Below are 13,016 nucleotides of genomic sequence, written 5' to 3'. Positions count from 1 at the left end.
TGTGGGAAAGCAATGCTGTCATTTTGAGAGGTAATGCCCACTCCAATCATTTTGACCACCCCTAAGTGTGCTCAATGTAGCTTGACTGCTCCCACCAAGCATTCACTGCTTCAGGCAGCGATTTTAAGATTTGGACACTTACCTCATATGCTTTCCGATACCCTAGGGCCTCGAGAAGCAGGGTTCCTCAACCCAGAACAACAATGAACCTCTGGGAAGTGAAAAAAAATGCTTAAAAATCAAATTCCAGTGTCCATTCTAACGTGTCCAGACCTGCAATTCATTTTGTTTCCATTTAAATTGGTAGTAGCTAGGTTGTGTGGACAAATAATGAAAACCGTTCCAAAGTAATTACTTTCATAGAGCAATGTGACATTTGTTTGTAACAGCCGTTCAATACCTTAAAGCCCAGTTCAATTTCTGTTTTCCCACCTGCACCCTCATACTGCCCAGTTAAGGGGAATTATATGATATTAGTAATATTACAAATGTAGCTCAATATTCATCGACCGGCATGCCATGTCGCCCCTCTCTTACAAATGAGATGGATTGTAGTTATTGCTGTTATTGATTTTAATAACCAGGCTGTTAAGGCCCAATGCAGTCTTGCTCAGCTACCTCTTGTGCTGCGTGAGGGCTGTGCTGTGTTGTGTTTTCATCTGGGTAACAAAGGATCTATAAACTAATTTAACTACAAGTTTAGCATGATTAGGTTTGCTGACTCTTTTTTTACTTTTTACTTCAAGCCTTCCCAGATACAGTAGGTTTTATGACATGTACTTGTACATATTCTCCCATCAAACCTCCTTAACCATGGATACACATATAAATAGTGTTAATTTAATGGGAGATCGTAGGACAGGTACAGTGATGGACTCAAATGGGAGGCCTAGTTAGTTGAAGGATCAAGCTTCCTCACAACACTATTGATGTATTAGGGCACATAGACAGAGATTGGGGGGGATTGTAAGATCATGAAGGTCAGTGAGCATCACAAAGGCCTGCAGGTTCCGGCCAGTCAATTTCCTTTTTGTACGATTCAGTATGACCTTGTTCGTGTGTACTTTTTAATGGGCCACAACTGTGTCAGATCAATGCTGAAAACACATTCCAGGCGTTAGGGTTGGTCCGATAGATGATGTCATTGTCCATCGGCAATGGCCAACAGCCATCGTGATGTCACGACAGACATTTTGATGCCTCCCTCTGTCCACACCAACACTGGGGCGCAGGTTTGCGGTGGTGTATTGCATGCTTAAAAAAAATTATAATTTAGAATTTGATTTAAAGAAACTATTTTTCTAGCATACCAGCTCTACAGTAACCCATTCTGATGGGTCACAGATCACAGGTCACTTGGACTCTGTTCTTGCAGTTCCAGTTATTACGTTGGTTGTGAACACAAACGCATGCTAATGCATTGGCTCGTGACAGCTAGAAAAGATCTTTACGACAGCAGGTGTGGTAAAAACACTACCGCTCCTGTCCAAAGGGGCTGCTAGAGTCAACACAGAACAACACTTCAAGTTCCTTGTGGCTGCTTTAAACGGAAAAGTTGTCTTGTATTAAATCAGCAACAGAATGCCCATTGAAAACGTCAATACATTTGGCGCCGACCGTAACAGTTTGTCTTTTGTGTCAGTTTGAGATGGCCTGATGTACCATGTGTCAACATCTCAACTCTTACTCAGGAGGACCACAGGGACAACATGGCATCATGACTTTGCGTAAACATAAACGCCACTTTCCTAAAGCCAAATGGCGTGTTATCTGTACGCATTTTGAGCTTTCCACGTGTATGTCTACGCTGGATACAGTGGATGTAAACATCACGTGGTGTCGCCACCGACTTGTCTTTCATACTGCTCGCTACGGCGAAAATTCACACGTAATGTAGGTCAATGGCGGCCGACCAGCGTTGATAAACCCGCTAAAAAGCGGCATACGAATTGCCGTTTCATACATACGCCACTTTATGAGATCAGTCTGACAGGGAAGAACAACAGCTAATTTCTTATATCAGTTTCTGCCATTGCTGTATTTTCTCCATTTTCTCAACAATTCCCCTGTGACACATGGAAGGAACATAGTTTGAGCTCCGCTTGAAAGGCAAGTGATGCCAGGATATAATAACAGATTCAAAAAGACAAGTGGGTAACAAGGCCAGCTCATGTTGTCTACCACCTGCATTAACTGGAAACATCTCTGACTTATTCAGCCTGCTTCTCCATCTCTTTCTCTTTACTTCCTCCACCAAATTCCCTTTATTCACCTGTTTTGTCAGTATTAGTCAGTCGGTATGCAGGGCAAACATCAATTATCTATAAAAACTCATTATTGGTCATCAGGCAGGTTTAATGGTGAGGATCACGCTTGTTTTCCTGACCGTTAATGGCCCCGGTCATTAGAAAAGCCGCTCGGCTTTCCCCCACCCTGCCACCAACAGACAGCAGCCTGCTGCTTACAATGATGCATGGGACCCTCTGTGTCACATTGATCGCCATGGGAGAGTTTATACACACATAGGCACCCTCACGATCACATTCCGGTCGACCAACCTTGGTCAACAACTCTTACACTCGTGAAAAACACATGTTAAGTGTTTTAATCCTACAGGATATTGTTGTTTTTCCCCCCCCAAAAAGCTCAACTATTGTAACAGCCAAGTTAGCCACGTTTAACCGCTTCTGCTCAAAAAAAAGAGAAAAAAAAAGAGATTGACTCTTTGCTTCAGAAACAGGTGTGCAGGCACTCAAATTCTGTAAGGGTTAGTTTGCTGTGTTGCCAGTGAAAAATGTTTTTCCTCAATGCAATGCTGCTTGGTGTATACTTTGGGTATGTGAGAAAGAGTCCTTCTGTCACCAAGTTGTTTAGACAGCCAGATTGAGACACACTACAGCTCTGCAGGAAACACTGTGGCCAATCCTTACCTTATACCACGCTGTAAATGGTGAGCTTCTTTTCTTCTTAACATGAGCTCTGCCCTTCATTCCCACCTGTTTGTTACTCTTGTACAATGGAAAGTTGTTTGGCAAAACTTTAAGGCCCATGTATTTAACATTTATGCAGTATATTAATTTTATATTAACAGTTTATATTGCGCTATAATGTAGTTGTAAACAGATGTGTATTATATGTCAACAAGTACAACATTACATTAATACATGCTTTAAAGTATGCTTATGTCTGCTTACAATCCAGACACTATGCTTATGTCTGCTTACAACTATATTGTAGTGTGTTAATTATTACATTTTGTATACTGCTTATAAATGCTAAATAGGAAAACAAAGTAAAGTGTTACCAGTTGGCACTGGTTCAGACTAACCCTTTCAGCTCTACTCATTTTATTGATATTTTTTATATATTAACATTCACTGCTCATCCCTCATTTTCAGGATGATGAGAAACACTTGGAAATAATGCAGCGTGGTTTTTCCAGCATATTATAACCTCCCCTTCCCAGGCTTAACTCGATCAACATCTGACAAACAGCTGCCAGTCCTGAGTCCATGGTCCGATAGTTAATGAAGCAACCTAGTTTGGAAGTGGTGCCAGAGGTTTGGCCCTTGGCCTAGACCTTGCTGTACTGCTAGCTTGCCAAAGCAGGGGACGGTCAATAACCCGCACACACAGGCATCCTACTGGCTTAGTGTAGCCAACGGGGAAGCTTCACCTCATCCAACCTTTTTCCATTCTAAATGTCCCACTGGCTTGGTGTTGCTGATATTGTATCCTATCTCCTCCAGGTTTTTAAAATGTTTTGTGTGGACATTGTGATAAAAGGAAATCCCATTGCTATCCATAAATTAAAATGCCAGCAGACTGTTCTCTTCCATTTTTATCTGCTTGAGAGAATGTGTTTTGTTTGACTTGACTTGTCACCCACTATTCTCTTTGAGATCACCCAGTGTCTTTCAGTAGTACGTGCTACACTAAAAATGTCTCATTAATTCATATTTTCCTATGCGAATGAAAATAGGTCAATCATTTTAGCTGATGTCAATATAAAAACAGGACCAGTCTCACTGCCCACATTTTACCACTGTTTGATGGTTGATGACCTTTTTACCCTCTCTGGCACTTATTCCTATTTTTGTAGTGGGGAATACACGAGTCATCAGTTTCCCGGCTCACCTTTCTTTACCACCCGACTGCTGCTGTTCCTTCCTACGTGAAGATTATTTTTAAATTACAGGGCCCATTAACACGTCATCTACATCCCTGCCTGATCTATGCCATTAAGGGATCAATAGCGGTTTGTTTAATACATTCATTTATTCTTCTCTGTCTGTCTCTCTCCCTCTCTCTATTAAAAAAAGAAAAGAAAAAAGGGATCTATATTTATAGATTTCTCCTTGAACAGACCCTTTTTTCCTCATGATTTGACAACAATGACATGCTAACGCATTTAGCCATTTAAGGCCAGTTACACACTGGATGCGTTGCGCGAGCGTATCAGCCGCGTGGCGTGTCCGTTTATATTTCGGCCCCCGTGTTAACAGGTTAGAGCTTACACACTGCTTGCGTGAGACGCGAGGCTCGAGCCGCGCCTGAGACGCGTGCCTGAAATAGAACCGACGCCTATTTTTCACGCGAGCGTGTTGGAAGAGTTTCCAGGCAAAATAGAATAGGAAAATATGTTTGTCATTTAGACACAAATGCATATTAATAAATGACATCTTGATGTTTGAAGTCTCGAGGTTTTGACATCAATGTAGATATAAATGTAATAAAAAATTTCAGAGAAAAGATTTTCAAATATTGCACCTGTCATACAGAACGAAATATTCTGTAACATATTTTGCAGTCAATACTGCCGACGTCGTCTTGCTTTAATCAAATCAGTAGGCTATATATAAAGATAGGATAGGCTACGATAACAACGTAGTGTGTGTTCTGAGTGACGGTCCAACATCAGATAGGTAGGCTCTTTACAGCTACACAAAGTTGTTATAAACAGACAGCCCACTTACCCATTTTTCAGAGTTTGAATCTGTCGGCGGTATGTCCCGAGATCAGCCCTCCCTGTACCTAGCAGCAGGAGCAGCGCCGCGTCAGACACGCTTCTGGTGTGTAGGACACAGAAAAATCCACGCAGCTGAGACTCAACAGAAACGCCACGCTCGCGCGACACATGCAATGTGTAACCAGCCTTATACACAGGCATCCCTGGTGTGAGGGAGTGAGATATGTACTAAACAAGTGCAGCACTTAAGACAAACGGGTCTTCTTAGAGTTAGGTCTCTTTATTAGAAGAAGGTCAAAAAGAAAAAGCGCCTATTACTCTAATCAAATAGCTTGTTTATTTTGAGGGATTTAGCATATGTCCCCTTTTCCTGACAATGCTGTGCTACTATGTTCCATTAACAGCAGTTTATGGACCTTAGTAATGGACATGCACTATTGATAATGGGCTGTGGGAAGATTTTTAGAGGGTGACTCGCAACCAAATTGCAGCACTTTAACGTAAACAGCTTCAGGGTGTTAGGACATTTACTTCATTTTTCTTATCTTTACATTTTGTGAGAAAAGATTACCCAACATACACATTAGGATGTAGCCTCCATTTCTTTCTGGTTAGTGCTGTCTACACGGCCATTGCCCTCGCAAAACAGTGACAGCGCAACTGAGATGTTATTCCTGGTCTCTGGCGAGAATACGATTCCACACCCAGAGAATCTCACGCATACACACATATTACAGGATCACTGTGGAGCCAAGCAGGTTCCCTTTTCACATACCTGTCATTGCTTGAAGCAACTCTGTCACACTAATAGTGGATTTATTACCTAGTAGTAGTTGTCTGTTTATTTATTGTGCTCCCCGCTCATCTGTCGCCCTGGACGCCATTCAGTTTGAAATTTAGCTTTGATTAATGATCTCCGCCCAACAGGAACACCTTCACAAGATATTGATTTTTGGTTGAAATCTGATCAAATGCAGTTTGTGGATTTCTTGGGGGTACAAATGTATCATTTAAAGGAACTACACGCCATGTGTGTCCACGCAGAAAAAAATAATCCATATCAGGCCAGCATGAAGGGCAATATTGAGAAATTATGGACTTTTGTTGGATGGTGCCGTTCATACCCCCAAATGGAGTTTTCACGCAAGACTGGTCTTGGAGCAGTGAGGCTAGACCTGTCAGCACTCAGCTTTTTATACCTAAATCCACATGTGCCCATGAAAAGGACAAACTGTCCTTTTCATGCAACATTCATGACTCTGAATTAAGTGTCCAGAGGCATTGATTTTTTTTTTTTTTAATGGATAGGGAAGGCTAGGAATATGAATTAAGGTATAGAGATTATCTGATTGCTCTACTCTCCTCTTTTTTTTCCCCCCTTTCTCCCCACTTTGCACCTCAATCTAGGGCTTAGGATCACTCAATGCTTAGAGGAGGTTTGATCTCTTTGCCCGAGCACACAAAGGAGTGCGCACACACATACACTACACACAACCACATTGCTCCTTCAATCTTCCTCAAGGTTCAGTTTGATGAATGGCTTATTCTGCTGTATGAGCAAAGGGCTGTAGGTGGGAGTGACTTAAGTCTTTCTCTGTTTCTTTCTTTTGGACTTTCTTTCTGTCTGTCTATCTGCCTGTCTTGTTTCTTATGAGTCATGGTGATGAGGGCGATGAGTAGATAGTACGAGGAGATGGATTTTAAAAAACTCTTGCTGGTACTCTCGGTTACATTAAGTTACTTTGGCCTCCCCTTACCTTGTCATATCAATCGAGTGTCCTAACGTATGTTACATTTATTATTTTTTTACATATATATACACACTCACACACACACACACACACACACACAGATTCATTCATGTGATGAACCCTTAATCCCTTAACGCTCAAGCAGGCGCTAACACCCTCCATGAATATTATCCCCTGCATCATTTTTCTTGCTACTTAAAGACTATTGATATTTTATACACACGGACACACAAAGATTTGAGAGAGCCGAGCCAAGTGGCAGAGTACAGTAGCCATAAAAGCAGCTGCCTCCTTGTTGCTTAATGAGAATAAATACAGACATGCCAAAACGTCTCCACCTGCCAGTCTGTTGTGGTGTTCACTGCTTGCATCTGCACATTGCAGAGCCCTCTTTGATAAGCAAGTACAGACGCACACTTTCTCACACTTTTCTCTCACTCGCTTACACGCCAACAGTCTGGAGTACACTCTGTACAAATGCTATGTTTGCTCCCGTCTCTGCCTTTTAAACTTTTACGACCAGGACTGGTAATTTGACTTGTGCAAACTTAAATCTCTGCGATGATAACTGTGATCTCAGTCATTTGAATATGCAGTAAAACTCATTTTATTTTAGATAGTGGCAGAGTTCCCATCACTGGTGATTGAAAGCGCTCACTGACAGATTAATCTCAATTCATCTACATCCTTCTGAGTGAACTCCATGCTCGTTTTCAAGACATGCATCTCCTTCACTAACTCGTCCCCTCTTTGAGTGGTGGTGGTCATTATTTGTTTTTATTTTTTGCGTCATGTATATAGCCTGCTCCTTTCCCGATGAGAGAATGCACAGCATATAATGTATGCATAAAGCAATACTTGAATCAAGCTTTTAACCTGTGTGCCATGTTAGACCTCATGGGGTCTTAAATGGCTTGGACACCCATCGGACACACCCTGCTTATCCATTAGCTTTTATCCCTGCAGGTATTCAAAATTTGTTTTGTTTGGATGTGGTGATAAAAGAAAATCCCATTGCTTGCCAATTTTGAAATTGCCAGCCCACCCTGTTCTTTAATTTTCTTTTAGTGCAGGGTTTGGCTCTGACATGACGTGTCACCTACCGCAGTCTTTTTTTTTTTTTTTTTTTTGCTTTTTTTTTTTTGTTCACTTTAAACCAGCTAAGTGAATTAAATCTGCTGCAGTTATAAAACATGCCCTCGGGCCAGGTTTCACTTCAATGGTACCAAATGGCTTTGTCTTCTGTACTTGTGAATGACTGCACATGTGTATGCGCTTGCACGCACATGTGCATGACTTTGTGTGTATGCGTAGTTTGCCTTTTTCTCTTTTCCGTCCACTGTGTCGACACAATCCCAGCATTTATGAGATTACCAGAGCCCATTTGTGTTCCGGCGGGAGCCATTTTGGCTCGGAGGAAGCCTCCGCTGGGAACCATCTGGGCTCTACTCAAAGCAGTTTCCACTCCGCCTCCCCTGTCCTCCCCACATTGTGACTAAAGCTATTTACTTTAAAGGGAGGAGGAACTCAAATTGCATGTGTGTGTATTTGTTAAACTCTGAAATTCAGTTTTTAGATCTGGCTCCTGAGCGCTTTCTCTTGTGCAAAGTAGGGAAGCAAAGAGGGAATTGATGTTGGAGCAATATCCTAAAAACTAAATTATTTTCATAAAAGCTCAATTTAGTGATTATGTCCATGACTCAATGTAATGTAGAAAATATGACAAATGCTGCTAATATTGTCAAAAATATAGCTTTTTCGATGCATATCAAGTATTTGTTCATGCACTCACTCACAAGGTTGACAAAGAAACAGTAGGAGTGCTCTTTAAAAATACTTAACATTTAGGACAAATGAGCAAGGAAAGGCAGGATGCAAAAAACACATCGGAAATGTTATGCCCTGAAATGTTGTGTAAATTTTTCCATGTATCAAAAATCTATATTTTTCAAGGTATTGTATCATCTTTAAAGGTCCTGTGGCATGAAGATTTTACTTTATGAGGTTTTTTTTAACATTAATATGAATTCCCCCAGCCTGCCTATGGTCCCCCAGTGGCTAGAAATGGTGATAGGTGTAAACCAAGCCCTGGGTGTCCTGCTCTGCCTTTGAGAAAATGAAAGCTCAGATGGGCCGATCTGGAATCTTCTCCTTATGAGCTCATAAGGAACAAGGTTACCTTCCCTTTCTCTGCTTTGCCCGCCCAGAGAATTTGGCCCACCCATGAGAGAGAGACATCATGGCTTTCAAACGAGCAAAGTGGCAGTTGGTCAAGGCCACACCCCCACCCTCCATCAGATTTTGGATGGATGGATGGATGGAGATTTTGGCAGTGCCCTAAAATAAAGTTTTTTTTTTTAAAGCCAGAGAGGCTATAACTTAGTACAGACACAGCTCAAGAACACCTGAATAAAAGCTAAAAGTAATGTATATGTTAAAAACTCTAAAATAATAAAAACAAAAGTGCGTATTAAGTGCGGAATACTGTACCAACACTAGTATTATTACTCTGCAATGCTGCCATGGATTTAAAGCCTCTCCAAGTTGACCTTTTTATGCCGGTGGAGAATTGGGTCGCCACTCTGTTTTTATGAATTCATTTGTCCTCCTTAATTTCACATTTGGCCTCTCTATTAGCCCCTTTCATCTCTCCACCACTGCCTGCTGGAATACCACTTTCATTTTTATTGAATGAATTTTGGGTCACCCAAGGTTTATAATTTACATATGTGTATTGTTTGACCCATAAAGATAAATATGACAACATAAGTGATTCTTTTACATTGAATGACTTATTGGTTCAGTTGAATTGTCCACTTTGACTGTTCTTACTGTTTCTGACATGTTAGTGTAACATACACCACACAAACTGTCCTTTCACTGTGTATTTCACAGATTGGAGCGTGGTTTTAGACTGATGTTTTCTAGCCTGTTGACTTTGCTACGGTTTGTCAATCATGTCATGCAATTTTGAATGTATTCTAGTATATTACTAACATTCCTTAGTAGGCCTATTTGTTATTATAAATGATGTGTGTAGTCGCTCCACCCCTCTAGTCATGTAGTGCCGTTGTAAGTAGCAGGCAAAGTCTCTTTCCTTAAGGCTGGCGGTATGTGGTAAATTAAGTTTCCCATTTAAATGGTCTGGGGGAAATTAAGACTAATTTAACTCATGTAAACATGTCTGTGTTGCCAATAATTTCAATTTTAACAATTCCTTCCCCTCAGCATATCTTTACCTCTCTCTCTCTCTTGTCATCTCTGGATAGCACATGTTTACATCTGACCCCATAAAAGCATGATTGATCAGACTTGTCCTGCTGTGTGGTTTCTCCACATGGTTGTGGCATTCATCACATTTATCTAGTTGCCACAGGAGAGTTATATTTTCCCTCTAGCCAATGTATGAGTGTATAGGAATGGGGGCAGAGAGAGAGAGAGAGAGAGAGAGAATCTCTCCTTGACCTCAAGATAGCTTTCTGCATCCACCCTGAAATCTCTGTGGAATGATTTGAAGAGCTCTTTAGCTTTTAGAGAAAGATTGTGAATTATCAGCAATATGGAAGCAAACCAGCAAATCTGACTATTTTGAGTGTAATTTCCCCCTTATGAGGTGTGATTAAACCTCTTATTGCCATGATTTTTTTTTTTTTTTCTCTCATCTATTTGACTGACCTGCTGAGCAAAAGGCTGATCCGACTAAAAATGGGTAATCAGAAGTCTTCCACTCATTCTACAAAGTCAGCTAGTATTGTCTTTTTATTTCCCCCTTTGTTTTTCGTGGTGATAATAGTTTTTGGTTCAGGAGCTTTCAGTGTGTAGGCTTTATTGTTATAATTTTTGCATACACTTTATAACACCTTGTGGAGCAGATTTAGTCTGCAAGGGGAGCTTTGTATTTTTCCTCCAATTTTTCTCAGCGAGTATTGTGTTGAGGTGCCAGTGTTGTGTTTTTGCATTTGCATTTGCTGCCCTTCGTGGTAGTTGGTTGACTGATTAGTTGGTTAGGTTGTACTAGCCATTTTAGCCTTTTTTCCCCCAGCACTTGCCCACTTTGACATTTGGGTGCTCGGAGGACCAGCGTTGCTCTAATAGCCTAGTTATGTAACCGCTTTTGCACTTAGAGACAAGAGAGATAAAATAGGGTGAGTATCTAAGATAGCACGATGGAAGGGAGAAGGAGAGTAAGAGAAAGCAGATAATACAGAGGCAGATGAGGTATGAGTGGACTTAGATCGTATCACGGTCAAGACCTGGGAGGCTAGACAAATGTCCTAGCTGCTCTTTTGTCATGGAGCCTTTACAGTACCTTTTTAACATGTTAGAGAAAAGTACAATCATTATTATTAAGGTCATTTCTTTTTTTTATAAATAGAAACCGCTACTTTTGTACATGACATAAATTGTGGGACACAAATCACAGACATTTCTTTTTCTTTGAACCATTGCTACATTGTTGATGTACCATTGTAAGTGTTGTTATAACAGAACCTTAAACGCCTTTTTTAGCTATTTTCCACACTGCTGATGGCTTGATCCAAATGGCAATTAGATCCAGAAAGTGGGAATATATGTATGTTGCTGCTATATGCCTAGGTTGTCAGTTTTGAGCTTAATAATAGAACAGATTATGCATTCATTAATAAAAGCTTTTACTTTAGTTAAGAACAAGGCAGAGCAGTTTACAAACTTAATTCCCCTCAGATTTCCCTTGTGGCCGCAGGCTAAGCAGCCCGAGTCTTAATCGCTTGACTTCTCCCTATCTCTTCAGCACACCTGCCCTCTCACTTTCTCGCTGACTGAGGCTTTAGAGTCTAAAAAAAAAAAATCGATTGATTTTTTTTTTTCCTCCTTCTTCTTTACCCGGTCATCCATCACTTATGAAACAAAATGTAATGAATAGATAATTAGCCTGAATCGGCAGAATTTGGTTATAGTCCATCGTGGGAAATGTTGGGAAATCTTTCCTCCTTTGTCAGCAGGGTTAGCTATTTCAGTGCCTTCATTTGTTAACTTAAGGGAATTGCAACTTTGCTGTCACTAATTGCAAATCATAGTACATTACAAAAAAGTAGGATGGCAATATTTAAGGTCTTAATTAACATTGAAGTGCATACGCAACACTAATTTAAAGCCACTCATACTGTTTGTGCAGGCCCTGGGATTTCTACACGTACGAGTTTTTAGTGTTAGCAAATTGAGTTGCTTATTTTGAAAACTGACAGTAGTGCTTAATTGAGAATGTCAAGGACAAGTTGGCCTCAATGCGCACAAAATCAAGATGCCACTACTGGGTGTTTGTGTTCAAGAAATGTGTGCCGCGCTGGCCAAGACCAGATATCACTGATTGGAAAATCCACAACAGAGGGATGAAACAGCATCTGGTGTGTGCTATCAAATCAATACAGTGCTCATGGGCCTCCATTGATGTGTCTATTTAAAAGCAGTGGTGTCTCCTCACGAACACCACCCCCCACACACCCCCCACCTTCACTTCATTGCTGTAATTGAATCCCAAACCTAATCTCAGACACAGAACATTAACTTGGACTCTTTTCTTCCTCTCCTTCCTCCTCTCTCCTTCTATTCATCTGTTCCAGGTGGAAGTTGAAGTGGAGAGCATGGACAAAGCAGGAAACTTCATTGGATGGCTGCACATTGAGGGTGTGAATCTGTCAGTCGCGCTGGTAGAAAATGCTCTGTCCAAGGTCCACTTTACAGCAGAGCGCAGCGCTTACTACAAAACCTTGGTCTCAGCCGAGGAGTCATGCAGACAGAGGAAAGAGAAGGTAGGTCCTATTTAGATGCTACAAGAGCTGCACCTACTATACGTCCTATTTAACACTAGCACCGCCAGACACTATAAAGCTGCTTACACACCAACCAGACGGCCAACCGTCGGCAGAAAAGGTAGTTGGACTGATCAGTCTCCCCGAGTTGGTCAAAAAATGCCTCCGAACACACTGAAGAGACGAGACGTAATATGTCTCCATAACAGCAAGCGGCGCTAATCTGTATTGTTGCCCAAAAAAATTAAAACCGGCAGCTGATTGGACGAACGTATCACGTGGGTCTGTTTTCTCCGGAAATTCAAAGACAAAGTTTACCGAAACGTGTTTCTGAAAACATTTTAATAGGCCGTGCAGTTGCTGAATCAACAAAGGTCAGTTTAAAAGATTTTCATCAGATTTTGAGAGACTCGAGTCACAACGTCATTCCGCTCCCTGTTTCCGGCTTAGCACTCTACCAATCAGATGGTTCATTTGAGTCCGACTGCCGGCATTGCCCGTCCTGCC

At 41.2% G+C, this 13,016-nt stretch overlaps 1 protein-coding gene across 1 annotated transcript in view; it reads left to right on the top strand.

The window, feature by feature from the left end:
- Positions 1-13,016, top strand: part of snd1 (staphylococcal nuclease and tudor domain containing 1) — a 179,150-nt gene that overhangs the window by 99,263 nt on the left and 66,871 nt on the right. The window contains exon 17 of the mRNA XM_028570226.1: positions 12,321-12,509. Coding sequence (XP_028426027.1) covers positions 12,321-12,509 — 189 coding nt within the window. The remainder of the gene's footprint in view (positions 1-12,320; positions 12,510-13,016) is intronic.

This window comes from Perca flavescens, chromosome 23 (assembly GCF_004354835.1).
Source record: "Perca flavescens isolate YP-PL-M2 chromosome 23, PFLA_1.0, whole genome shotgun sequence".
Classification (NCBI taxonomy): Eukaryota; Metazoa; Chordata; class Actinopteri; order Perciformes; family Percidae; genus Perca; species Perca flavescens.
This window is presented reverse-complemented; position numbering and strand designations above follow the sequence as displayed.